Here is a 27178-nt window from a genome sequence, read left to right on the forward strand (position 1 = left end):
TTTCAAAAAAAAAGTATGCACATTTGTACATTTAAATATGCTTTTGAGAAGTCCATTTTTTCCTTTAATTTTGACTAGATTTATATAAAGTAGTGTCAACATTTGTACATTAAAATATGTTTATTATGATACCTTACCCTATTAATCTAGTGATACTTACCACTTACTTTTGCTCAAATTTGATGAAAGAAATAGTTTCCCCATAAGTGTAAGAGATATGTGTCCGGTTCGACTGGCTTATAAGTCGTACTTTTGCAATAAAAAAATAATATTTTTCTCTTAAAACAAATCAGCCAATAGTACTTTCAACCATGGCTTATCAGCCAAACGAACAGAGCAATGGGGGTTGATATTGGCATGCTATCATCGTCAATCTTGATCCAGATGATCTCTGTACTAATTTGGCATTAGTGAAATTGATTCTATTGCTGGTGCTGCCTGGACGCCATGATATGAACAGCATGGCAATATATTTTAGTACTATATCATACCATACCACTCCTTGACACTACTGACTGAACATAATCTCTGTCCAAAATAGTGTATGCTATACAGCAGCTGAGAAACTAAAAGGCATTGACCACTGCCGGATCGAGTATGTAAGAGATGGATTTGCTGAATCGGTCGGGCCGACGAACCGTTTAATCCGAGACCGGTTTGACCGACCGCCAGAGGAAAGGAGGAAAGGAGAGACAGTAGTTGGGTGAGGTCAGGCGCCATCATATCTATCATCAGCCTGTTCGTTTCGGCTGAAATGATCGTGGATTATTATTGCTGGCTGATTTGGTGTGAGAGAAAAATACTGTTCTGGCTTATAATCCACGATCGTTTACGACCAAGCGAACAGGCTGCATATCATTTGCCACTCCTGCTATCTGCCTGCCTCTGTGGCCTGTGGGGTTTCTCTTATAATCCGTACTTTTTCAGTTTATTTTTTTAGCCGGAACAGTATTTTTTTTCACAACAAATCAGACGGAACAGTGTTTCGGCTTATTTTTTTAGCGAAATGAATGGTCGGCTGAAAAACAAACTGAAAAGTACGGATCATAAGAGAAACGAACAGGGCCTAGCAGCAAGGAAGGTTCAGCTGCTGTTTAATTCCCTTTTGCATCTCCTCTCCTGCTGCTGTTTAATTCCCTTTTGCTTACTCCTGGAAACCTTGTACTTTTGGATGGACAGGTCACAGGTGGGTGTGCTTATTAAGTGTGTTACTAATAATAATATGTGCTTTGGATATGATTGCATTGTTGGGTCCATGTGGAAGCTAGCTTAGTCTTCTGGATTCATGCATGCATATACATGCATCCTGGCTGTGATATATGTATATGTACAATAAACTCCTGATTGCATGCAGTTCCTACTTGCTTAGCAAGATCTAGCAGGTGCAGAGACAAGTACTAGCAGAAGCAGGACAATAAAAGGCATTAGTAGTTATCTGCTCCAGTGTCCACTCCACAATCTCCTCTCGCTGCAATTTCGTCATACTAAAATATCACACAAGATCTGCCGATGAGTCTCCTCCCCAACCACCTTGTGCCTGCTTTATTTGCCATTCCATTTGGTGCAGGAAAAGGAAAACAAACAAAGAGAACGAGAAAGGGATTGCTCGCAGCTACTTAAACCAAGTCTAATCCTGCAGACCCATCAAGGGACTTAGAAAGAAAAGCGAAAATGGGCACGCGCATCAAACCCTTTTCTGCTTTCGATCTCTGGTTTCATATTCTTTCAGATTCGGCTGATGAGGTACATGTGTCTGCTGTGCTCTCCTTCAACAACCATCTGCTTCCAATTGCTGCCTTTCGATATATATAACTATTATCTGCTCATTATATATATATAGATACAAAAACAACAAATTGCACCTTTAGTTTGTTTGTGCGAAAGAGATCGCTCGCATGCACTTAAACCACTGCAGCAAACCAAATCAGGCTGCAGGAAACCTATCACCTATGAGTGAACTGTGAAGTGAACAAATCCAAAAAGAAATGGCAAATTGGAGTGTTGGACATATGGAACTGCAGCCTTTTCTTCTTCTCCTTTTTGCTCTTATATCTATTGTATTATTCTCACTTGCCTTACGGACCAAGCCATTGGCCATTGGAGGAGTCCTCAGTCCTCCTGTCCGGGCGGGCAGTTGTGTGTCACGGCAGTCGGCAGGGCAAAAGCTCTCACGCTCTCAATCTCTCAGAGTACGTTCAAGTGTCCACCGGAGGGAGGGAACCGTGCACGCTAGCCGCAGCTTATTTCACTTAGCTTCACTCCACTGCAGAGCAGAGGTGAGCTGCTTGGGTCGTCACTCTCACTCAGCTGCTTGCTTGCATCAGTTGCATAGCATGAGCAGCAAATGGATGGTCAGGATAGTGGCGGCAGCCGGCAGGCACTGCACGGCAAGTGCAGGAGCAGCCGAGCAGGAGGCGTTGGTGAAGCTGGAACAGGTGCAGGTGCAGGCAGCAGGCCTGACCGGTGACCGCAGCGACCAACCGCTTCCAAATTCCGGGGGGGTTTCTGGCGTGGGGTGCAAGCGATTCTCTTTCCTCGTCGCCAAGAATAAGATCGTCGATACCGGCCCTGCAGCTACACGAAGAGCAAGGAAAAAGATGGTGCGTCCGTGCGTGCTGCAGGGTGGTGGTGGAGGTTGGTGCCCGGACCACGTCGACACTGATCCGCCACAGCTACACGCACGAGCTAGCCATCGTATCATACTCCTACTATGGCTGGTGATCAACGTTCAACGACAGTAGTATATTAAAGAAAGGCCTAAGTCCCTGCTTAGTGCGTTCTGATACCGATAGATGCATACATATACACACCAACATTATTTTGGGAGTGTGTGAATCTTCTCTCAGAGTACTGATTTTTAGAGGCCTTAAATGAGCTCCCACGTTAATCCTCACGAAATTAAATGCGCCAAGAAAAAGAATAAATCTTAGAAATTTTGCAATAATTAAAAACATCTAGCTTTTAATTTGGTAGACTCTTGTCATCATTGCCCACAATAAACATTATATCTATTATTTTTTATAGAAAAAATCCAGCTCAGCCATTATATAAAGCAACCATCTAAATTAGCACCTCTATTATTAAAATATATATATAATTCTAAAATAAGCCTCCAGTTTATGTTTAAGTTACCTACTTCTGTTATGATAAAAGATAATTTAAAATAACCCTATAAATTTGCTTATAAATTATCCACATATTTCATTAAAAATAATGCATAATAACCCCTAAATTTCTATCTAAATCACGTACATATGTTACTACAAAATATCATATAAAGAAAATAGTTTTATATAACACCCCAATGTTGATAGTGTCTACTTCATCATCTCCCATTGACCTACAAAACCAGTTATTCTGACTCCACGTCTATCCAAAACACATGCCTCGGTGACACTAGAGCTCACATATCAGTGTAATAGGGTTTAAGATTTTTGTCATTGCAATCGATGCAGGCACACTCCATAAGTCCATATTTAGGCCCCGTTTGGCAGGGCTTCTCCACCGGCTTCAGGAGCCGTTTGGAGCCGTTTTCTACCAAACGGGGTAAAGTAAAATAGTTTCACTTGTGAAGCCCCTAAAAACATGTTCTCACAGTGATTTGGGGTGGGATGGAGCCAAAAAAAGTGGCTTCTCCCGGCTCCTCCTCCAGGCCCCTAAAAACATGCTCTCACAGGAAAGCCATTTTGCCAAACGGTTTACCAAAACCGCTTTAGCTCCACCGGTGGAACTGTTCGTGGAGCTGAAGCCAAAAAAAATGACTTCACTAGTGAAGTGAAGCCCTGCCAAACGGACCTTATTCTTCTTGCAAAAAAACAAAAAGGTCATTTAATTCATCTTATACTTCCCAAATTCTCCTGTGGGTTATGGCCCCAACACAATGTTCACAAGTTGAGCCGGCTTATGGGCCCCAACCCAACTCTCCTTGGGCTTCACGGGCTCCTGGGCTTCATCATCTGGTGCAGCCTGTTACAACATCATGCATGTTGCAAGAGCGCACACAGAGGCAACGAACTAGCAGAAGCTATGGGCTGCCTCCTACCTGCTAGCTGCTGCACCTTGTCTGTGCATGCGCAGTGTGCAGACGGATCGGATACGGACGGATATCACCGATATTATATTTGTTTTCATATTTCTGTCCGGATTCGGATTCGAATACAGATAGTGTCAACTATGTCGGATATGATACAATTGGATATCGACATCATAAATATACGATTTGAGTATTCGAATACGGATACGGTATCGGATGTTGGATATCCAGACTCGGATATGGACAGATCTCAACCCCTCTAAACAGATTCGATTTCGAATACGGTCGAAAAATATCCGTACTGTTTTCATCCCATGTGCTGGATGGGTACCGGTGGACTGGACTAGACAGTCCTCATCCTGCTGCGACGTGCATCTCCATGACCAATCATCAATTCAGTTCCTCTTGTAAATAACCATATCGTGCAAACTGAAAGGGTCGACATCCATCCATCTAGAGCGATTTGTGTGACAGTTGCAATGAAAACATGCAGATGACCAAATGATGACTAACATCGACTCGAATAGCTAAACCACTGCTGACCTTCACAGTTCACACATGACACATCCAACCATGTAAACAGCTTACAACAAGCAACAGGTACAGGTAATAACATAACATCAGCACTGGATGTCAAGGGTCAAATGATGTTATTATTATTGCTAGTTCAAAACTCCCAAGCAGTCTTCAATTGTGGCACACACGAGGTGACACGACACTATGACACAACCTCAACATCAATGCCGTCGTACAGAGTAAAATTTACAAACCTCAGGTATAAGTACCGCCACCACATCAGCATCTATGTAAGCTAGAGTTATAAACACAGGAAAGGTGAGGGTCAAGTGCCAACCTTTGGAACAAATCAAGCACAAGCAGATTTATCTCAGTCAGCAGCAGCTCAAATCCATCCAACTACTATAAATGAAGAATCTCAAGTCTTCCCTCTCCTCGCCCCCCTCTCTAATGTACATTTTGGTATTAAAAATGCTATTACACCTTACAGATCAAAATTGTGCAGCGATAACACCTAACCACTCCGTTACAGATTCCAACCTCTTGGCAACCAACACTGTTTGTGTCTCCACGCAGCACTCAGCTGGGCCACGCCCCAGACTAGGAGGGTGCACATGTAGCTATGGCAACAGCTACTTGTAAAAGTTGGGAACATTCCCGCATGCTGAGCTACACAAACTGTAGCAACGAGCTAGCGGAAATAAGCAGAGTGGTGTTGTTCATTGATGTCTCAGTTCTCAGCTACTTCACAGGGGATTGTCACTCAGCTAAAAGGGTATCACGTATGGTAAAGCAATGACATCAGCAGGGTCAATTTTCAGAGCCTGAGCCCACACTTGGGGGACTCCATCAGCCTCAGGCGCTGAACTGGGCTTCCTTGATTGGGTGCCACCTTGGTCGAACAGCCAGTCCACACCTTCCTGCCCAGTCAATTCCATCATTTGTGATGCTTCAGGAATGCTGTATATCTGGCTAAGATACTTGCAGTCGGGGTGAGGTGACTTCCTAGAAGTTGTGCCATTATCATAAGCAGCCACCTGGATCGACTGGAGCTCGCTCAGCCTGTTGGTTGCCATTCATCTTCTCTTCCTTGAGCCTTTCAGCCTTTTCAATATTTATGGCTTCCAGCTTCACAGAAGAGAGTGGCGCGGCTACATGAGATGCTGTACCATTCTCCACACGATTGCTGGGGAGGGCTGGTCTCGGCAACTTTGTAGGCCGCATTTCAAGATTGTCTGTATAGCACCAGAAGTCTTATAATATAAAGCACCATAAAAAAGGATAATGGTGTCATACAAGACTACATATGCTGTTAAGTGCAAAAAAAAAGAAAAGCTAGGAACTCACTTTGTAAGTAACCATTCGTTTCATGATTCTTTCGCTTCTTCAGGTTCTCATCAGGCACAACAGATTTTCCATCATTAACTGGTGGGGCTGAAGGAGGGACCGAGGGCTTCAAGTTAAGACTATCTATCGGATAACTTATATTGTTCTCTCTTGTCTTATCATGCTCTTTGTGATTATGTTCCCCTTTCTCCTTCTTTGCCTCTTTCTCCTTTTTCTTCTCTTTGTGTTTATCTTTCTCTTTTCTTTTCTTTTTCTCATGCCGATCACTCTTTTTGTCCTCTTTCTTGGCAATATCAGGTGCCCCATCTCTGACCTTCTCCATCCTTTCAGCTCTTCCATCTGCAGCTTTCTCCACAGCTGGAGGTTTTGACATAGCCAGTTTCTGATCAGTTGAAATATTAGCTTGCAGCAACCTTCCACCTTGTTCCTTTTCCTTACCCATAGCAGATGAAAGGCCACCTGCATCAGGTTTCTTAGCAGAGACAAAAGGTTTTCAGCCGTCCGTACCATTCCATTCGGCCTCCGTATTGTAATGCTCGGGCTTGGGATGGATGACCTAGGTGTTCCTCTATCCATCCCCCCTGCTGCACTTGACGTCGATGGGCTGCCAAATCTCTGCATAGGATGCTTGTGTGTTCTCCATTGGCCTACCGACCTTGCCATTTCCCTTATGCATAGCATTAGCAGGATTTGGAGGCAATGGAGAGGAGGTGCCAACTTCTTTCTTCGCGACATCTCTGTTCGTGTTCTCAGTTCTCTTTTGAACCAATATGCTAATGTTACTGATTCGCTGTCCAATCCCCTCTTTTCTGGGTGCAGCTTCAGTACTGGATGAAGGCCTTGCAGCTTTGAATTTTTTCCTCTGTTGTAGGTGCTGGTGGAAAGCCACCAGCAGTTCTTTGAGCAGAAGTGGAGAAGTTTTCAGAATGTCGTATTGATGTCCCATTCTTTTGTTGATTAGCATTGATGCTCTGTTGTACCAATCCCTCATTTTTCCTTGAAGCATTACTAGACTGAATATGCACTTTATTAAGTGCAGACCTTTCAGTCTCCATTGCGGGTGAAGCACTGAAGCCTTTGCGATTTCGATCATTTGAAACAGCATAATTTTCAATAGGTCGACTCGCCGCCCCTTTCTCCTCCTGTACTTTTCTGACCAAGTCCTCCCTGAATTTAAGATCCTTAATTTCTTCAGATCCCCTGCTGCTCTCTCCAACCTTCTGACCATGGAGAGCCTCATCATTTCTTTCAATTCCTTCTCCTGAGTCCCTGCTTTCATCTTTGCTCTTGTCTTTTTTCTTGTCTTTGTGTTTTTCTTTTCGATCTTTCTTGTCTTTGTGCTTATCCTTACTCCTGTCTTTATCCTTCTTTTCTTTACCTTCTTTTCTATCTTTATCCTTCTTGTCCTTATGCTTCTTCTCTTTTTGTTTCTCCTGAGATGAGAAAGTTGTTTCCAAGTCAAGTAAACACCAATTACACAAAAACTAGCAAATGTGCAAAAAAAATAAAGGCCAGGAGCATGCACTAGTGAAATACAGTACATAAAATAACCATTCACTAAAATGTAAGAACTGATAAACAGTGATGTTTTAGGATGAACAGTGAAATCAATCACTCCCTCCGCGCAACTATTCAAGGTCACACTGCCTAAAAGCATACTGAATAACAAGTTATTAACTAGTAACTTGTTCACTGATTTATACTAGTTCACTTCCAGACTTTTCAGCGCATCACATTTGTGTCAGATGTAAATAAAGTTGTATCCACAGTACAATAAATCTGCTAAGTATAGGCAATGTGCAATACAGATCACTGAACTACAATGATACACTATTAGTACTTCTACCTTATAATATGTGCAAGAGACATGTTACATTTGAACCCAATGCTCAAAAATTAGAAATAGATTAGCAGACAGCTGGTTTTCCAACTACAATTTTGGCCTACGAACTATAATGAAAGTAACAAGATAACTATAGTACTTTATGCGCTCTCAAGTTAATGTCTTCAATAGTAACTACAAATTAGGTAAACCCCTACACACATTTTTATTAGGCTGCATCCATATGCATAGAAGGATTAAACAAGCCATGCGAGGTCTGAAAGACACGCAATCTATTTCACAAAACAATAGTGATCGGCTAAAAAGTCTAAATCATCACACTTTTACACATCTAATTTTTTGCATTGGCTAAAGCCTACAGCTAAGCCTACTCATAGCACACATAACGAACATGATCAAGAAAACTTCTATGACAACCAAACCTCCAGGCAACATTTATCCAAACATCCAGGCAACACGTATCCATCTTATTTAAATGACATGCTAGTGTTGTGTTATAACATTTCTGGATTTTAACGCACTGGTAACCGGTTCATACATTCCAGTGCTATCAAGGGAGTAATTTTGCATTGTTAAGCTTGTTAGAACTTGATCGTGGACACTGGCAATCCAAAATGTATTGCTTCCTGCCATATTTCTAGTTCGTCCATTTAATTGTAATCAACCGTCAGAACCAACAAAAATTAATCATATGGAGTCTAAAACACATAGCAAGAAGAAAACTTGTGTCTTGTAGGGATACATAACTTGAGTTGCCAAGAACAATGATATAAGGATCCCGAGCCAACGAATACAGCAAAATGTAGCAACTGGGCTGTATACAGTCACTATTCATGTGGAATGTAGTATGACACCAGCAATTTCATGATAACATCTACGGAGCCCTGGCGCTGATTTTATATGAGGACACATAACAAGTCCAAAACAGGAAATATACTGATTAAATGTCTAAAGCATAGCCCGCTATGTTGTTCGCTGATGATGTAGTGTTAGTGGATGAAAGCCAGGCGGGAGTAAATAGGAAACTAGAGTTATGGCGGCAGACCCTTGAGTCTAAAGGTTTTAGATTGAGCAGAACTAAAACCGAATACATGAGATGCGACTTTGGCAGAGTTGTACAGGAGGAGGGAGATGTGAGTTTGGAAGGTCAAGTAGTGCCTAAGAAGGATACCTTTCGGTATCTGGGATCGATGCTACAGAGGGATGGAGATATTAATGCGGACGTTAGCCATAGAATCAAAGCAGGGTGGATCAAGTGGCGACAAGCTTCTGGCATTCTCTGTGACAAGAGGGTACCACAAAAGCTAAAAGGCAAGTTCTATAGAACGGCGATTAAACCGGCTATGTTGTATGGAGCAGAATGTTGGCCTGCAAAGATTCGACATGTTCAATAACTGAGTGTTGAAGAAATGTGTATGTTGCGATGGATTTGCGGTCACACAAGAATGGACCGAGTTCGGAATGATGATATAAGTGATCGCCTAGAGGTAGCACCAATTGAAGAAAAGCTTGTCCAACATCAGTTGAGGTGGTTTGGCCATGTCCAAAGGAGACCTCCAGAGTGCATTGTGGAGTCCTAAGCCAAGCTAATAATATGAGGAGAGGTAGAGGAACACCGAATTGACATGGGGGGAGGCAATAAAAAGATATTTGAAAGCTTGGGATGTACCTAGAGATCTATGTTTGAATAGGAGTACTTGGAAAGCAGCTATTGAAGTGCCTGAACCGTGACTTGGGGCTCTTGGTGAGTTTGAACTCAAGCCTACCCCAACTTGCTTGGGACTGAAAGGCTATGTTGTTGTTGTTGTTGTTGTATAGCCCGCTATGTCATGAAATGACAATAAAACACAAACAGACTAACCGATCTAACTCTTCATGTTGCCTTCAACTATAGTTGAAAAGGTATCGACCCAAGATTATCTACTCTCTATTGATGGGTTAAACATATTTTCCCGCAGCTGGTAGCTACCAGATAACATCTAACTATAACATTTATTCACATCCAAGTTTGCACACACGTAGACATTTTTTTAACCATGCCAAATCGTATTACGTCGCTTTTACAAAGTGAATTTCATTGGCATGATAATTGTGATAAAATCTAACCTGCAAGGTCAAAGCCACAATCAATAACCAAAAAATACCACATCAAACCAGTACTTTTTTCATTGGTTCACCCAGATAAAAACATCCAACTTTGTGACACATGCATCCCTACTTATGCATTTCATGTAAACAGGGACACTCCTTAGTGAAGTATTGAATATCAATTCATTAAAACAAACTCTTTCCAAATCTATCTCAATCACTGAAGCAGCCAAAAGGATCACCCAAGTAACGCCTTGCGCATCCTGTAACACCTAACGCTGCTAAAGTCTTTCACACATAAGCCCTAACCAACTTCCATTAACTCTGGACAGTCTTTAGGAAAAAGAGCAGATACTGATTCAGCAAGACTAATACATTCCTTGTTTCCCCCAATCCTCGTGGATCCTGTAACGCCCGCGATCTCAGCTGCGGGGAGCCGGGGACTCAAAACACTGCTAGAATTTTTCAGACAGGAACCCCAACCAACCTGCCCTAACTCCGCCCAACAGAATGTGAGCTAAGGCCGAGACTAAATGAAATCATGTAAACACAATCCTAATGCATCCCACACCAGTAATTTTTTTCATTGATCCACCCAGATGAAACATCGAACTTTGTCCCACGTGCATCCCTAGTTATGCATCTCACGTAAACAGGGACACTCCTTAGTTAAGTATTGAATATATTAATTCAGCAAAACAAACTCTTTCCAAGTCTATCTTAATCACTGAACCAGCCAAAAAGGATCCCCCAGGTAACGCATTGCGCATCCTGTAACGCGTAACGCTACTAAAGTCTTGCACACGGGAGGCCCTAACCGACTTCCGCTAACTCTGGACAGCCCTTTTATTTAGGAAAAAGAGCAAATACTGATTCAGCAGGACTTAATGCTTTCCTAGTTTCCCCCAATCGCCAAACCAAAAAGAATACCGATAGAACGCCTCGTGGATCCTGTAACGCCCGCGATCTCGGCTACGGGAGCTCAAACACTGCTAGAATTTCTCAGACAGGAACCCTAACCAACCTGCCCTAGCTCCGTGTCCCCCCAATAGAATGTGAGCTAAGTCCGAGACCCAAAAAAATCATGTAAGCACAATCCTAATGCGCCCAAGTCAGTCCATCCTATGAGAGATAGTCAGTTCCACGAGTGCGCCAGGCGATCGATCAGTGAACGAGCTAGCGAACCAGCCAGGGCAAGGCGGGGTGCGGGGAGCAGGAGGAGTGCGGGGGTGTTGTTCCACCTTGTCAAGCTGCTGCTGCTGCTGCTGCTGCTGCTGCAGGTGGGAGGCTAGCTGGGCGTCGGGGCGCGCGGTCTTCTCATATCCTGGTGGCGGAAACGGGAAGCAGCGAGACATGGCACGGCCGCCTCGGGCCTCGGATCACCCACCCCGACCGCCGCGCCGCCTGCTCCTCCTCCTTGACGACTGCTCCTTTCAGGCCTCAGCCACAGGTCCTCCTCCACCACCCGCCGCCGCTGGTGCCTCTGCTGTTGCTGCCGCCGCCGGCTCACTCGTCCCGCGCCAGGGGCCACCACAGGCATGCCCTCCGGCCTCTCATGCCCGCCGCCGGCGCCGGAATCGCGGGGATCTGGGGGCCGAATTCCCCTCCGCGCGCGGGGGATCCGAGGATCCAATCCAATCCGGCCCCCCGCGCGACCGCGACCGAATCGGGCGCCGCGATCTCCCTCGTTTTAGTTCTCGTTTGCCCCCTGCGCCCGCTGCTGTGTCGTGGCGTCGCGTCGGAGTAGGGTTGAGGAGGAGGGAGGTGGGGTGGGGCGAAGAAGAGGAGGATTGGAGCACTCCACCGCAGGAGAGGCGAGGAGAGGGGAACGGGGGAGGAAACCGGAGAGAGGATACCCGGGTGGGGGTTATATATAGCCCGGCCGAAGATGGGGATGCCGGGACCGGGGCCCACCCACCCAGCCGCTGGTCTGGTCTGCCTGCGTGCTTGCTTCTGGGTGGGCTTGGCTGGCTTTGCCTGCCCAACCCAAAACCTATGGTCCTGTTTTTTACTATCACACGGTAATACTTTTCTCCTAAATAAAAGGGCATCGTCCAAACGAAAGAGCATTTCATTCTTTTGATTATCCTACGTAACTTGTGTTTTAATTTTCTGACCGATTACACCTTGTCACGACCTACGATTACGAGCAACTGAGCCTCGCGGAGCCACGTTCGGGCTCTTAAGGTTGCAGCCTACGGGTCAACGGGTAGGTGCGAAAAAGAAAAGACAAAAAAACAAAGTTACGCTAGAATAAAAACGGAGACGGATAGGTCAAGCTTCTTTTTCCAATTTTGTTTTATTTTTTGTTCCTCTGTCTAGTCATGTGTCGCCCCAGGGTTAGCTTCATGTTTCCTGCTCCCTTTTGATGCATCTTGTTAGCGTGCTCTTAAACCCGGCTTGATTCGTTTCTTTTTTCATCCGAAATAGTATTTTTCTCTCATAAATTCATCCAGATTCCTCTAAAATTCCTCCAAGCGAACGGGTCATAGGATCCCCATTCCCCCCTACTAGCTTCCCAATTTCCTACGACCTGTTCGTTTGGCTGTGGTTTGTCGTAAACGATAGTAAATTCCAGTCGGAACAATATTTTTCTCTCACACAAATCAGTCAGCCATACTTCTTCATGAATCAGCAACGATACGAACTAGCCAACCAAACGGGCTGCTAGACCATGTCACTGTGAGGCTATTTGGTTATCGCGCACAACGTATAGGTGTGGTGGCGCCAAGAATCAAAGCCACACTTTGCACGCAAGAGTACAGCATATTTGCATTGTAATTTCCTGTGGCTTCCTACGTATTATGACTAGCCAAATAGGAGTTGTGATTTCTTGTGGCACGTCATGTTTTGCCATGTGACATATGGTATAGGAATCAACCAATCGCAAGTGTTTCTAAGAGTTTTATATGCTTTCTATGAGTTATGAATCGGTTCTGAATAGTTTCTTTGGAGCGCTACAACATATCATGCGTGTGTTTAGGTGTGCGGCTAGCCATGCTAACGTCTCTAGAAATGAACGGAAAAAAAACAAAAAATACACAGATACGAATGCAATCATCCGTCGTCTGTGTAAATTTGAGTTGTAAGACTGTCTCTAACACCGAGACGTAAACCAAAAAATATGTCTCCCACAGTGCTTTACCTATCCGAAAACACCGTCCAACAGCTGACCCAAACATGTGATCCATTTTGGCTACCGGACCAATCGATACGCAAAAAGGCATCGCCTCTCTCCTCGCTATGCAAATCGTCCGCGCTCGCTCGCGTCAACACCGCTCGCGTCCGAGGTGGCCCGCTCCAGCACCGGCAGCGCCGCCGGCCCCGCTCGTCCGCTCTCGCTCGCATCGACACCGCTCGCCAACGGCGGCAGCGCCGCCGCGCCCGTGCCGACCCCGCTCGCCCGCGCTCAGGCGCCACGTGCGCTCGTCTGGCGTCCGCGCTTGCTCGCCCGCCGACGCGTGCGCTCTCTGGCGCTGCCGCACTCGCCCGTCCGCGGTACGTCGGGGGCGTGCGCTCGTGTGCGCGTTCGCGCTCGGCTGCCGCTCGCGCTTGCCTGCCCACTGCCGCGTGCGCTCGGCCGCGCGGAGGCGCTCACCCGCGTGCTGGCTGCAGCGCGCTCGTCGCGTGCTTCTTCTCCCGTGCCGCTTGTCCGTGCCTTCACTCGCGTGCGCTCGCCCGCGCGGAGGCGCTCGCTCGCGTGCTGGCCGCAGCGCGCTCGTCGCTTGCTTCATCTCCGGTGCCGTTTCTCTGTGCTGTGTGTTCAATCGCGTGCTTCTTGTCTCTGCTCTGGCTGGTCGTGCTCTGGTTGGCAGAGAATGAATGGAGAGAGGGCATCGGAGAGCGGGCCACCTACTGGAGGAGTTGCGCGGAGTACTTCGTCGTCGGACTCGGATCCCCCGTCGCCGGCCGCCAAGTACTTCACCGTCGGGGACTCCCGCGGCCGCGTCTTCGTCTTCTCCGCCGCGGAGGGATGAGGACCGGGGAGGAGGCGCACGGGACCGCAGCTCAGCGGCGTCCTGGGCCGAGCGGTCGTCCTCCGCTTCGGGATACGGGTCGCCGCCGTGCCGGACGAGGTAGGCAGCTCGGCGGCGTCCTCGGCCGTGCTGTCGTCCTCCGCTTCGGGATGGGGCTATGCCTTTTGCGTCACTGTTGGAGAGGGTTGAGATATGGGTGCGTGACCCTTTCCTGTGCATGACCTAAAATCTGAAATGGGTGTCGTGTTTAGGGCTTGCTTGTTGGAGACAGTCTAAGGACCCTTGCCCAAACAGAAACAAAATAGAGAATCGCCGTGTGAATAGGTGCGAGTCGTTACGATCTAGTTGGTTCCCACGACCCGTGCACTATTCACACGTGTGACTCGAGATGCATACCTAGAACACGGTTAACTCCTTCCGTTTTAGATAGGATGTATTATGATTCAAAAAAAAGGACAAGATTTATAAACCATGACCAATAATTACTTAAAATTGTACAGGAAAACAATATCAATACATCCATGCTTAATGTACATCTGAATAGAAGTTGATAAAGAAACTGATGGTATTCTATAAGATTAGTCGATGGTCAAAGCACACTTGACATTTTTTTCTGAATCCTAATATATGCCTTATAAAACGGAGGGAACATGTGTTTGTAGGTTACTCAACACAAAGAAGATCCACCATTGCAATAAACACTTTAGCGAGGTGAACATTGCAAAACCTTAAAGGAAACGAGTTGTAAGTGAAGCCAAGCAGAGTATCTTTGGGTTATTATTATATATACTTATGTATATGCGATATATATTCTGCCTTCCCATTTACTGCAGGAAGGAAATAATATCTTGGCTACTGAGCTTTTTCAGTGTTCAGACCTTTATATGTTTATTTAGTTATTTTTAGTTACAAGGGAAGATTTTATTAAAACCGAAGACAGCTTCATACAGTATATTTTGTGGCAACTATCTTAGATTTTTGTTTGTCATTTATAATATAAATAAAAATATATACATGCATGCACGCCATGATTTCACATTTTTCGCAAAACTAGAGACCCAAATCGAAGTTGGTTGATTGAATCTCGGCAAACTACGTACGAAGTCGTACCGCGAAGCGGAATGGGCATGCATGCGTACGCACAGTAATAAGCGCGTGACGACGTGACACGCTTTTGGTGTGTGTGTGGATATATAGCTCCGGTGCTGTGTCGATATGTACTGTACAGCACAAGAGACGACGATGATTAGAGGAGAGAGACGCTTCGCCTGCCACCGCAAACGTGCCTCGGCGATGTGGCGTGTGGCGGTTAACAAAGCTCGATCGGCCCGCTGCTACTAGTCAAAGGGTACTACTACGGTGCGATGCGAAGCAGAGCTTTCAGTGCCAGACCGCATTGAACACGTGTTTACTGGCTCTACAGGAGTAAGAGAGAGAGAGACAGAGAGAGGCAGTGGCCTACCACGGGAACGGGATCAACAAATCATCGAGTTTGCTGTGTCACGCTCGTAAAAGGTGGTGGTTAGAAAGGGGAAAAAGTACTACTAGCATAAAAAAGTGGAGTACTGCTACGGGAGTATAAAAATAGTACACAAAATATTAGGTTTTGTTCCCTCGTCTTATAATACATATTTTTTAGTTTATTTTTTTAATCGAATAGTATTTTTTTTCGCAACAAATTAATTGGAACAGTGTTTCAGTTGATTTTTTCAGCGAAGCGAACAAGGACTATAGTGCTGTGCACTTGTAATTTGGCAGGAGTGAAGAAGGACGAGGGCGACTCAGAATTGGAACAGTGGACGACAGCAGTAGATAGCCCGGTACAGTAGTTACTGATACTACTGCGCCATGAAGTACTAGGCAATCCTGCAACAATAATTCAAGCCTGATCTCAATTCTAAAAAAGAAGTCAGAAAAGGAGCGGAAATGTACATACTGCTAGCACTTATGGTTACTGTGTACTCTGCGATCTGTAGGAGTGCTACCACCACACTAGTCTACTCCAACCAAAGGTGCTGCTGTGTTGTGTTGGTGGGGAAATTTTCCTTGTGTAGTCCCTCACAGGCAAGGCAATGCAGGAACAGCTTATATTAAGTGCAAACCATATCTTCGGTGTAATCGTGAAAGCCCTTTGCCAACCCATACTTAGGAGTTTTCAAAAAATTTGAAACTACGCACACCAACGGTGCATCTGTAGATGTGCATTGTCACAAAATTTTAGATTCAAACTCATTTTACAAAATTTCATATGAAAATAACAAATGTCCGTTGCCCACATGCAAGGCTCATTAATACTTTGAGAGATACGCATTCACTCGAGCCAGCGTTCTTCACTCATCACTCTCGCTGTAGGTGCTAGTGCAACTGCTGCTTGTTGCATAGACATCGAGTCGGCTTTACCGGTGGGTGGCCCCTTGGCCCGACACGTAGGTTCCGACGTCAACTTTGTTCAGGCCCTTCGAACGGCACAACACGCGGCAGGCGGTCTGGCAATGCCAACTCAGAAACACAAACACAAAACTTGTATTGTATTGCAATTGTAAGCTCCCCTCCCCCGAGTGCTCCCAGGGGCGACTCGGGGGGCGACCTCATCGGCACCCTAGAGGCTCCACCTGTCCGCCTCTCCTTCGGCCGTCGTCGTCGCCATCCGGCGTGCGGCGGCGACGGCTCGTGGCAGCCTAAAAAAAGGTGCCTGTCGTAGCCCCTTTCCTCCCCATCTCCTCCCTCCCACCCTCCACCACCATGCCTCTTCCTTTGTCTTCTCCGGCGAGCCGGATCCGGGCTCAGGGGGCTGGATCCATCATCCCCATCGCTGGATCTGCTACTTGGGGGAGGTGTCGCTCTGGGCGGTTGTGACAAGCTTCACGGGGCCTCCTGGAGCGCGTTCCAAAGTTGTCGGGGCCGGGGCCGTGATGGCGGCGGCCGGGGGCCAGGCCGTGGCCGGCTTCGCCCTGCCCGCGATGGTGGCGGACGTCCCCAGCCACTGGTGGACAGGGCCACCCCATCGTCGATTGCTCTCCTCCCTAGCCAGCTCGCAGTGGCGCGCTAACCGTGTGCTCGACAAAATGCTTATGAGGGGCACGCGCGCTCTGGGCATGGCGGCGGAGGGTGCTTGGGCGCCTACGACCTTGGGGGCGGCGGCGGCTTCGTCGTGCAGGGCTGTGTGCTGTGGCTGGCTTTCCCCTCTAGCCGTCGTGGCCGGGGTGGCCGCGGGCTGCTGGGGCGCGCAATCCTCTCCCTGTCAGCACACGGACGCATGATCTGGCTGTCGGCGTCTGGCGGGCTACTGGTCGTTTCTGTGGTGGAGCGGAGACTGCTGCGCTTTTGGTGCCCGTTCTGGTGGCTTCGGCCCTCTGCCGTTGGAGCCGCCGTTGTGGGGGCCACGGGTGGCCTGTATCTGTGGATGTTCAGCCTCTGGGTGAAAATCTTGCCCGGTTCCTCCGGGCCGGCGGCGGTGACGCAATAAGCGTCATCTACCTTACTGAAGGTGTCGTCGAAGAGGTTGTTCGTCGGGGGCAGGCTGGGGTCGAAAGACTTGCTCGTGTGCTTCTTCTAGCGTTGGTGGCGTCTGCGGATGTCATTATCCTTCCTGAGGGCATCGCTGGAGAACTTCTGCAGCACGCCTCCCTCTACTCAACGGAGTCGCTCCCGCTTGGGCTGTGCCTGTGCGTGCTTCAAGCTTCTCTTCGCAATGGTCTGTTCAATCTGCTAGGTGTTGCCACAATCGCTTTGTTATTCACAGCGGATGCCTTGCCGTCGTTGCTACTCGGGCGGACTTTGCCGCCGACGTCGCTTCAGGCTCCCCCCTCTTACAGATGTTGCGGAGTGCGTGTTGGGGCCCCATACCTGCGGATACTTTGCCGCGTTGTCTATGGCGGATGCTTTGTCGCCGCGTTGCTTAGACGGATACTTTGCCACCACGGCTTCATCTCCTATGTTGGCAGCCTTGCATTGATGTATTTTTTCTTTGCAGGTCCAGTCGTTTAGGCTTGTGGTGGAGGGCCTCTCCTTCCGCCTTTTTTCTGCTTTGTTGTCGTTTAGGTCCCTAACCACTTCCCCTGTGGTTATGTAACCGGCACTATGGGTTCGGCCGTAGCTACGTTATGTAAGCCGTTCTTTCAACCCTCTTCTTTTTAATAAAATACGCGTGAAGTCGTGTTTAAAAAAAACACAAGTCGGGGGCATGGGCAAGGCACTGGCTTTGCCCCTCCAGCCTCCGCGTCCGTGTGTGTGAGACTGTGTGAGCGTATTCTCGTGCCAGCTCACCTAACCTCGTGCATCCAATTCCCATCGCAATTCCAATCCATCCTATAGCCTTGAGACCAGATCAGCTGCTGAGCGTCGTACTCGTACAGCAGCATCTTCGCGCTGCTGTGCCACCCCACCAGTGCCAGCCAGCTGGGCTCTCCTCGTCCTCGCCTTCTCGCTCGGCCATGTGATGCCCACTGCTCGGGGCTTTCTTGCTTTTGGGCCTTGTTTAGATGCCATTTAAATTCTAAGTTTTTTTACTCTCTTTATCACATCAATTTTGAGCCGCTTGTATGAAGTATTAAATGTAGGTAAAAAAAATAACTAATTGCACAGTTTAGTTCGAAATCACGAGATGAATCTTTTGAGTCTAGTTGGTCCATGATTGGACAATATTTGTCAAATAAGACGAAAATATTACTATTCATCGGTTTTGAAATTTTTTCGCAATCTAAACGAGCCCTTGATCTGCCATCTGCCATCTGGCACTGGGAGCCTCTACCCCCGCCGCTCAACAGTGCAACGGAGACAGACCAGACCACAGGACACCAACGACGGCCGTTACTCTTGCCCCCCGCTGCCGCGCCGTACCATGCTCCCTCCATCCCATAAAAACGCAATGGTAGGACTGGGCACGTGTACCAATGCAGTTGGTGAAATTACGTAAATACCCTTATGTATAAATATCTGACATTTATACCGGGCCGTTTTTTACTTTGGTTTTCTTTGATTTATTAAATGATGACTAGTGCAGGTCAGGTGCCCGGATCCTTCTGGCACGAACCAGAACTACTACTCCCTCCGTGCCCACAAAACATATAATTCTTATTTTTCAAGGCAAATTTAGTGGAAGTGTAAAATTATGTATTACCCCTCTTACATCCTCCTTCTCACGTGTTGGAACTCAAGAGCAATCTAGAATGTTTCTTCAAAGTATAACATAGGGATGGGTTGATTTTCTAAAGATGCAATGTTTTTTATTGGTGGGATGCATCTAAAAAGATAACATGAACTCTAAGATTACATGAATTTTGGGACCAGATTTGAGTTGCAGGATTTTTTTTTTATTTTTATGGAGGGAGTAGCTCCGTCCGCGGCCTGCTGCCCAGCTCTAGCTTTCTGAAACCTGTGGCCAGTGGTGCGGTAGATTTTTTTCTGGAACCGTACGTACCTTCTTGACAGCCTGACAACTAATCCAGCTTTCAGTACCTACGATTGCATTTTTTATGGGACATTTTTTGAACTCCACGATTGCATTTTCTCTGGGACATACAGGGAGTAGGAGTATAGCCATACAGGAACAGGACACGAGCGCGCGCGCACAAACACACTGGTACCGTTGGCTTAGTTGAAAAATCTAAGCCGAAACACGGTTCTCGTTGATTTATCGTAAGAGAAAAATAATATTCTAATTAAAATTAGGTAAAAAAAGACGGCGAATATGACCACTGTTTGGACCCAGCGTATGGGTGCCGGGAGTGGGAAACCTTACCTTACTTGGCAGTCATCGCCTGAGCAAGCAGCAGTGAGCTGAGCTCGCACTACGCAAGGTACTGGTACGCGCCCTTTTCCTCTAATGGGTTTATTACATCCGTGTCAGGCTTTCCGCCGTTGGCTGACAGCTCCAGGGCCAGGCCCGCCGGCCAAAGGTTTCCGGCGACGGCGAGTCACCCCCGTCAGGCGCCCACGCCCTGCTACTCCACTTGCTTGCAACTAGCAAGCGGAAGTCGCAGCCCCTCCGCCACCGCCGCCACCACACCGTCCTTTTGCTCAGACCACATGTGTCTCTGGCCACGCCGTGACAACAATATCAAAAACTGTCAGGTCAAATCCCACATTTATTAAGCCATGTTTAGTTCCACCCCAAAATCCCAAAAAATGCTACCGTACCTATCACATCGAATATTTACGGCCCGCGACCCGTGCATGAAGCATTAAATATAGATGAAAAAAAAACTAATTGCACAGCGAACGTTTTGAGCCTAATTAATCCATATTTAAACACTAATTACCAAATAAAAACGAAAATGCTACGATAACCCCAAATTCCACATTCCTGAAACTAAACGCGCGCTAAACTCTCTCCAGACTCTAGAGTCCGCGCTCGGCCCCGGCCAAATATCTCGTGATCACTGTAACAGCAAGGGTGCACATACACTGATACACATACCATGCTCAGCAACTCGGTGCTCATCCACATCACTGCAACATTGCTCATACAAAATTGTTTCTTTTGGGCGAGAGATGTCCATGCTGTTATTTACATAGGGGGTGATGTGGAATACGACCAGACGGGGAAAAAAGGTGGTGAAGGGAAAAAAAAAAGAAAAGATCAGGAGCTACGAACTGTACATACATTTCCTCTACTGCCTGCCGCCACTTATTCGAGTCAAGCTAGTGTGTATACAGCGAGAAGCTGAACGTATCAAGAAGAACGCAAGAATCGTATGAATGCTCAATCTGTTAATCCTGTCTCCGTCAGAAGAAATTCACCTGCCGGATTGGTGCTAGCGAATGGTTCTCCAACAGGTTTGGCTGCAACGTCAGGCCGAACGGAGAGCCAGAAAATCCTGGCAGCGCGGCTTGGCTGCACACACACGATGCAGTGCTTGTTATTGGATAATACTCGTACAGAATTCTATTTACTTCTATCTACTTTCAAAGAGTTGCAAAGGGCAAATGCTAAATGTGCCCATGCTCACCTGTCAACCATATACGCCTGCTGCCAGGATGGTATGACCGGAACATCACCAGCGGGACGATCAGATGGCACCAGAGGCCAAAAACCTGCTTACAGTTACAGAGAAGCAACACTTGTCAACTTAACCAAAAATGGCATATAAATACTAGTGCTAAAGCTCGCTCAGTCCAACACACGGCAAATATTATGTCAATAATACTAGTTACCGCATTTGTTAGCCCCTTTCAGGGTCAGCAAACGTGATACCATGCTTGACATTTTGCTGTGGCAAGATAGAGCAAAAACAATTCCAAAAAGAGACAACAAATTAGCACAGGGAACATACCGGACTTCACAGGGGTATTCTCAAATCCTGAGAAGAGTAGAAGTTCCTGCATGTCAAAGTAGCAAATATCAGAATGACACCCATTGCATTATAAAATGAAACCGTTTCCACAAACACTAATAACATCTCACCTCTTCTGTACGTTGCGGAACATGGTTAGCAAGGTCTGCAAAACAAAAGAGTAGTAGGAATGTAAAACAGCACGCCACAGGTGGCAAGATGACAAGATCAACGATGGCTATTTCTTGAACCTCACAATGCAACTCCGACCAATATCAAACAATGGATTATAACCGTGGATGAAGTTTACAGGGATAAAACATTCATGCACCTGTTCCAGGAAAGCTTGGCTTTAGACTGAGAGTTAAATCAAGGAAACAATCATCAGGTTCTGTGCTGAAATCCCACAGGTTCAGTTCCAATCTTGGATGTGCTTCTGTTAAAGTTGTAGAAAGACCTCAGTCCAAATATGTACAAAAAGTTAAAGATATGTCATGAACATAGTTTCCGTAAAAAGACTCACTAGGTTCTTCTGTTTTTGCATGGGAAGCATCATGGACAGGTCTTGGTACCCAGTTGCTCACCTAGAAAACTCACAAGAGTCAGGCACACTCATGGAACAAAAAGGTACCCAGATTACAACTCAACGAGTAAATCAGTACATTAAAGAAGGGATGTTGTAATGCTTGCTCAGCAGTTGGCCTCCTTCGTGGATCCCAGGAACAAAGTTGCTTTCAAAACAAAGCAAAATGGTACCCATGTTAATATTGAGAATTGCCAATGGACAAATAAAGTAAAGCAACAAAACATAGATATATCTACAGCATAAAAGGTGTGGAATTAGTACTTGGATAAACCCAGAACTTTGTTTTATATCCAAACAGCATAGAAGCAGTCTATAGATGTACCTGGATCAAGTCAATTGCTTCCAAAGAAGCATTAGGAATAAGCTCCCATAAGTTTCTTGGAGGAATCTGTCAGAAAAGAAAAACAATCAAGCCAAGGGACTGGAAACATTTAATCCAATGACTCCAGATGGAACTCAATTTAACCTGAAAAAACTTAAAGCTACATGAACGAGGCAGGTTCATTCCCTCTGGCCAGATAATGCAATCTGGGGTCCCAAGCACAGTGCATATTTTGTAAAGCTGATCTGTCTCACTGTTAAAAAACAAAATAAGCAATGTAAAATCACACAAAATCAATGGTAAAAATATTGCAAATGTTGTTTAAATGTTTCAGTGCACGCTTTATTAACTTATAAGCTCTAATACTTCAACGGCATGAAACATATAAGGTTGCCTGTATACATGTACGAAGTAAGGCATCAGCCAAACACAGTTGCAGATGTGAGGCCTTTATATTAAAGTTTAAAATAGTAGGCATAGCATAGCAGACAGTGTAGAGTGAGGTTCCAGGCTAGTGGTGAGCTATATATACCCATTAAGACAAAACACAAATATACTTGTGCATTAGAAGTTTTAGTTCAGCAGAACTAAAGTTGATTACTGAAAATAAAACATTATAACCTATCACCTATAGTGCAAAAACTAAAGTTCACATCAGCATAACAAAACAGGTAGCATACATGTGCTAAACAGGTATCATACATGCGCTAAACAGGTATCATACATTCGCTAAGGCCCTGTTAAAATTAATACATGATAACTGCTGAAGCAATATAGTGATCGTCCACAAAAATCATCACTGCAATATTACCTTTCACCAGGAAAAAGAGGGGACAGTGTAAAAAGCTCAGCCAAAATAGCACCAACCGCCCACATGTCTGCAAAAGCGCACAGCTATTAATGGTGATATCACAAGCTAAAAGCCACAAGAGAAAAGTTATGCATTTCAAGAAAAAAGAACACGTTATTGTTTGCTCTTTGTTGAGTTGGGCCTTGTTTAGTTCGCGAAAATTTTTGAGAAATGGTACTGTAGCACTTTCGTTGTTATTTGGCAATTAGTGTCCAATCATAGTCTAATTAGGCTTAAAAGATTCGTCTCGTGAATTTCATCTAAACTGTGTAATTAGTTTTATTTTTTATTTATATTTAATGCTTCATGCACGCGTCCAAAGATTCGATGTGACGGGGAATCAACAACAACAACAACAACAACAACAAAGCCTTTAAGTCCCAAACAAGATGGAAGGGAACTAAACAGCACCTTGGTACTATGTGGTGTACTGATGTTTGGATATAATCATAGTACGAGAAGCTATAAAGTATGACAAACTAATGGCTTGCAGAGTACAACAAATCTTTTTCTAGTGACCTTTTGCAGCATAAGAAGAATCATTTCCATGCATTATGTGTAGTGGTATTGGAAATAGAGTAGGCTATACATAACAAGAAAAGTAAAAGGTTAATAGCACACCAAAAGGCAGGACAAGGGCACCAGGAAATTACCAATAGCAGGTGTATAAGCTGAAGATTGCAGTAGAACCTCTGGAGCCCGATACCTAAAGAATATAGATGATCTTGAGGCTTTAGTTGCATAAAATATTGTTTTATATATAAACAAATTTCAAATTTCATACACGAACTCACCATCTGGTGGAAACATAATCAGTGTAAGGAGGATTGGAAGATACTTCTCTAGCCAACCCAAAGTCAGCAATTTTAACAATACCATTTGTCACCAACAAATTCTCTAAGCAAATAGATGGGGGAAAAAACTAATTATTTTAACAGGAACAAAGACAAGATAATTCCAATGTAATATCAAGAAGCCACATTACCAGGTTTCAAATCACGGTGGAAATACCCGTTATTATGCATATATGCAAGACCTTGCAGTATTTGGACCATAAAGTTTCGTATACCCCCTTCAGGGAAAGGAACTTGCCTTTCCCTTATGACATCATATAAATTACACTCCTGAAAAGAAAAATCAGCTGACATTTCAGCAAGGGACAAACTACATAAAGAACATTTAGATGCAAGTAAGAAAGCAGCCTAGGAAAACCCAATGGTTCATCTGAAAGAAGTCTACACCTCTCACTAAGTGAGCATAATACATCACAAATATAAGGAAATAGTAGTGGTTCACTCATTTAATGAAGAAACATAGGTGAACTGATTTTGTGGCTAATATAACCCAAAGTACAATGACAATTTAGTACGTTTAGTGTCGTTCTCATGTTAACAATAAAAAAATCGACATCTCAGTAATGTGTACCTTTGAGGGAATAGCATGGTTAAATTAGTTGTTTTTTTCTCTCTCTTCCTTTTATTTATAACAAAATATGGTAAAAAAAACATGCCAGAAGTAGCAAGGAACAAACCATGTGTTCAAAGATGAAGAACAACTCATGATTTTCCATCGTCACCTCCTTCAGCTTCACAATGTTAGGGTGAATTAGTTTCTGAAGAGCCTGCAGAAGGATAGTCTTTGTTAAGAAAACAAAGTTGCAAGACAGTATCTTCTGAATACGTATGTGATTTCATCCAGTTCGACAAAGCAGAATGTACCTTCACTTCTCGAAGACTAACGCATTCTTCCCATTGGAAAAACTTTCTCTTCATTTTTTTAACAGCAACCTGGATGGAGGAGCAAAGAGAACAAGTTAGCTGGTGTAAATACTGTAGGTGCCAGCTAACTTTCATAAAACAGCTCTTTAGTGAAATAGTAAAAATGGGTATAATATGCTATTGCTGAAATTGAGCCGGTAAAATAATGCATACATGATAGGGTACATAAATTCTTGTAAGAACAATGCTAGAAAGGTTTCTATTTGATATACTGAATATGACAGCAAAATGTTTCAATAGGTGAGTCATTGCACTTACAATTTCATTAGTTTCTACATTATAAGCCATAAAAACATTCCCACAGGTTCCATCACCTATCTCCCGTAACAGTTTGTACCTGCAAGAAATAGAAAGTCAAATTAAAATTAACCTTTCAGACCATCTAAAGTAAAATGTGAAAAGAGCAATCACTACTTACCTTTCCATGATTAACGTAACCAAAGAGCGTTTGCCAAGAATCACTGAGAACAAATAGAACTCCGCAGCAAAGATCCCTCGACGCCTTCAAAACTCATCGCAGCCACCTCAAACTAGGTCCACCTATATACGGTTGCATCAGAAGAAGGAAGTTCCACTCGAGGGTATAGCAGCATGAATGATTAAGCATCATTATGTGCACAACCGTCATGCTTTATTGCAGCTTGAGCAAGCTTCAGCGGCAGATCGTCATCGCTGATACATGTTGGCTGACCCATCATTGGCCGAAGAAAAAAAGAGCAGATAGGTTTCAGACCAAAGCATTTTTACCTAACGTGCATGGAAAAATCTGCAATGGAAGAGTAAAGGAAATCTTTGCTTCAATACTTGGTACTGAACATATATTACCCTCCACACAGGAACTAACGCCTTTTTTCTGCTTTGTTGTCGTTTAGGTCCCTAACCACTTCCCCTGTGGTTATGTAACCGGCACTATGGGTTCGGCCGTAGCTACGTTATGTAAGCCGTTCTTTCAACCCTCTTCTTTTTAATAAAATACGCGTGAAGTCGTGTTTAAAAAAAACACAAGTCGGGGGCATGGGCAAGGCACTGGCTTTGCCCCTCCAGCCTCCGCGTCCGTGTGTGTGAGACTGTGTGAGCGTATTCTCGTGCCAGCTCACCTAACCTCGTGCATCCAATTCCCATCGCAATTCCAATCCATCCTATAGCCTTGAGACCAGATCAGCTGCTGAGCGTCGTACTCGTACAGCAGCATCTTCGCGCTGCTGTGCCACCCCACCAGTGCCAGCCAGCTGGGCTCTCCTCGTCCTCGCCTTCTCGCTCGGCCATGTGATGCCCACTGCTCGGGGCTTTCTTGCTTTTGGGCCTTGTTTAGATGCCATTTAAATTCTAAGTTTTTTTACTCTCTTTATCACATCAATTTTGAGCCGCTTGTATGAAGTATTAAATGTAGGTAAAAAAAATAACTAATTGCACAGTTTAGTTCGAAATCACGAGATGAATCTTTTGAGTCTAGTTGGTCCATGATTGGACAATATTTGTCAAATAAGACGAAAATATTACTATTCATCGGTTTGAAATTTTTTCGCAATCTAAACGAGCCCTTGATCTGCCATCTGCCATCTGGCACTGGGAGCCTCTACCCCCGCCGCTCAACAGTGCAACGGAGACAGACCAGACCACAGGACACCAACGACGGCCGTTACTCTTGCCCCCCGCTGCCGCGCCGTACCATGCTCCCTCCATCCCATAAAAACGCAATGGTAGGACTGGGCACGTGTACCAATGCAGTTGGTGAAATTACGTAAATACCCTTATGTATAAATATCTGACATTTATACCGGGCCGTTTTTTACTTTGGTTTTCTTTGATTTATTAAATGATGACTAGTGCAGGTCAGGTGCCCGGATCCTTCTGGCACGAACCAGAACTACTACTCCCTCCGTGCCCACAAAACATATAATTCTTATTTTTCAAGGCAAATTTAGTGGAAGTGTAAAATTATGTATTACCCCTCTTACATCCTCCTTCTCACGTGTTGGAACTCAAGAGCAATCTAGAATGTTTCTTCAAGTATAACATAGGGATGGGTTGATTTTCTAAAGATGCAATGTTTTTTATTGGTGGGATGCATCTAAAAAGATAACATGAACTCTAAGATTACATGAATTTTGGGACCAGATTTGAGTTGCAGGATTTTTTTTTTTATTTTTATGGAGGGAGTAGCTCCGTCCGCGGCCTGCTGCCCAGCTCTAGCTTTCTGAAACCTGTGGCCAGTGGTGCGGTAGATTTTTTTCTGGAACCGTACGTACCTTCTTGACAGCCTGACAACTAATCCAGCTTTCAGTACCTACGATTGCATTTTTTATGGGACATTTTTTGAACTCCACGATTGCATTTTCTCTGGGACATACAGGGAGTAGGAGTATAGCCATACAGGAACAGGACACGAGCGCGCGCGCACAAACACACTGGTACCGTTGGCTTAGTTGAAAATCTAAGCCGAAACACGGTTCTCGTTGATTTATCGTAAGAGAAAAATAATATTCTAATTAAAATTAGGTAAAAAAAGACGGCGAATATGACCACTGTTTGGACCCAGCGTATGGGTGCCGGGAGTGGGAAAC

The 27178-nt window shown here is 45.2% G+C and overlaps 1 protein-coding gene and 1 pseudogene across 1 annotated transcript; both read right to left on the reverse strand.

The window, feature by feature from the left end:
- Window positions 1-4662: 4662 nt before the first annotated feature.
- On the reverse strand, window positions 4663-11657 carry LOC136514948 (uncharacterized; annotated as a pseudogene).
- An 8594-nt stretch (window positions 11658-20251) lies between these two features.
- Window positions 20252-24961, reverse strand: LOC136516365 (cyclin-dependent kinase F-3-like). The gene is made up of 16 exons (XM_066509749.1): window positions 24873-24961; window positions 24555-24623; window positions 24368-24457; window positions 23822-23960; window positions 23631-23733; window positions 23490-23542; window positions 22798-22864; window positions 22131-22239; window positions 21987-22052; window positions 21741-21809; window positions 21602-21662; window positions 21410-21514; window positions 21210-21244; window positions 21079-21124; window positions 20755-20839; window positions 20252-20639 (listed from the first exon to the last, which is right to left on the reverse strand). Exons 1-16 carry the CDS (start codon window positions 24900-24902, stop codon window positions 20531-20533), a joined length of 1236 nt encoding a protein of 411 aa, XP_066365846.1. The 5' UTR covers window positions 24903-24961; the 3' UTR covers window positions 20252-20530.
- Window positions 24962-27178: the final 2217 nt, after the last annotated feature.

The sequence above is a fragment of the Miscanthus floridulus genome, chromosome 17, assembly GCF_019320115.1.
Source record: "Miscanthus floridulus cultivar M001 chromosome 17, ASM1932011v1, whole genome shotgun sequence".
NCBI lineage: Eukaryota > Viridiplantae > Streptophyta > Magnoliopsida > Poales > Poaceae > Miscanthus > Miscanthus floridulus.

Bases quoted from the DNA above. Each gene is read 5' to 3' on its own strand.
- LOC136516365 (XM_066509749.1), bottom strand. From the start codon at position 24,902: ATGGCTTATAATGTAGAAACTAATGAAATT. The intron at 22,240-22,797 runs GTAATATTGCAG...GTTTTTTAACAG, and splicing joins CCTCTTTTTCCTGGTGAAAG to TGAGACAGATCAGCTTTACA. The intron at 21,810-21,986 runs GTACATCTATAG...TTGTTTTGAAAG, and splicing joins AAGCAATTGACTTGATCCAG to CAACTTTGTTCCTGGGATCC.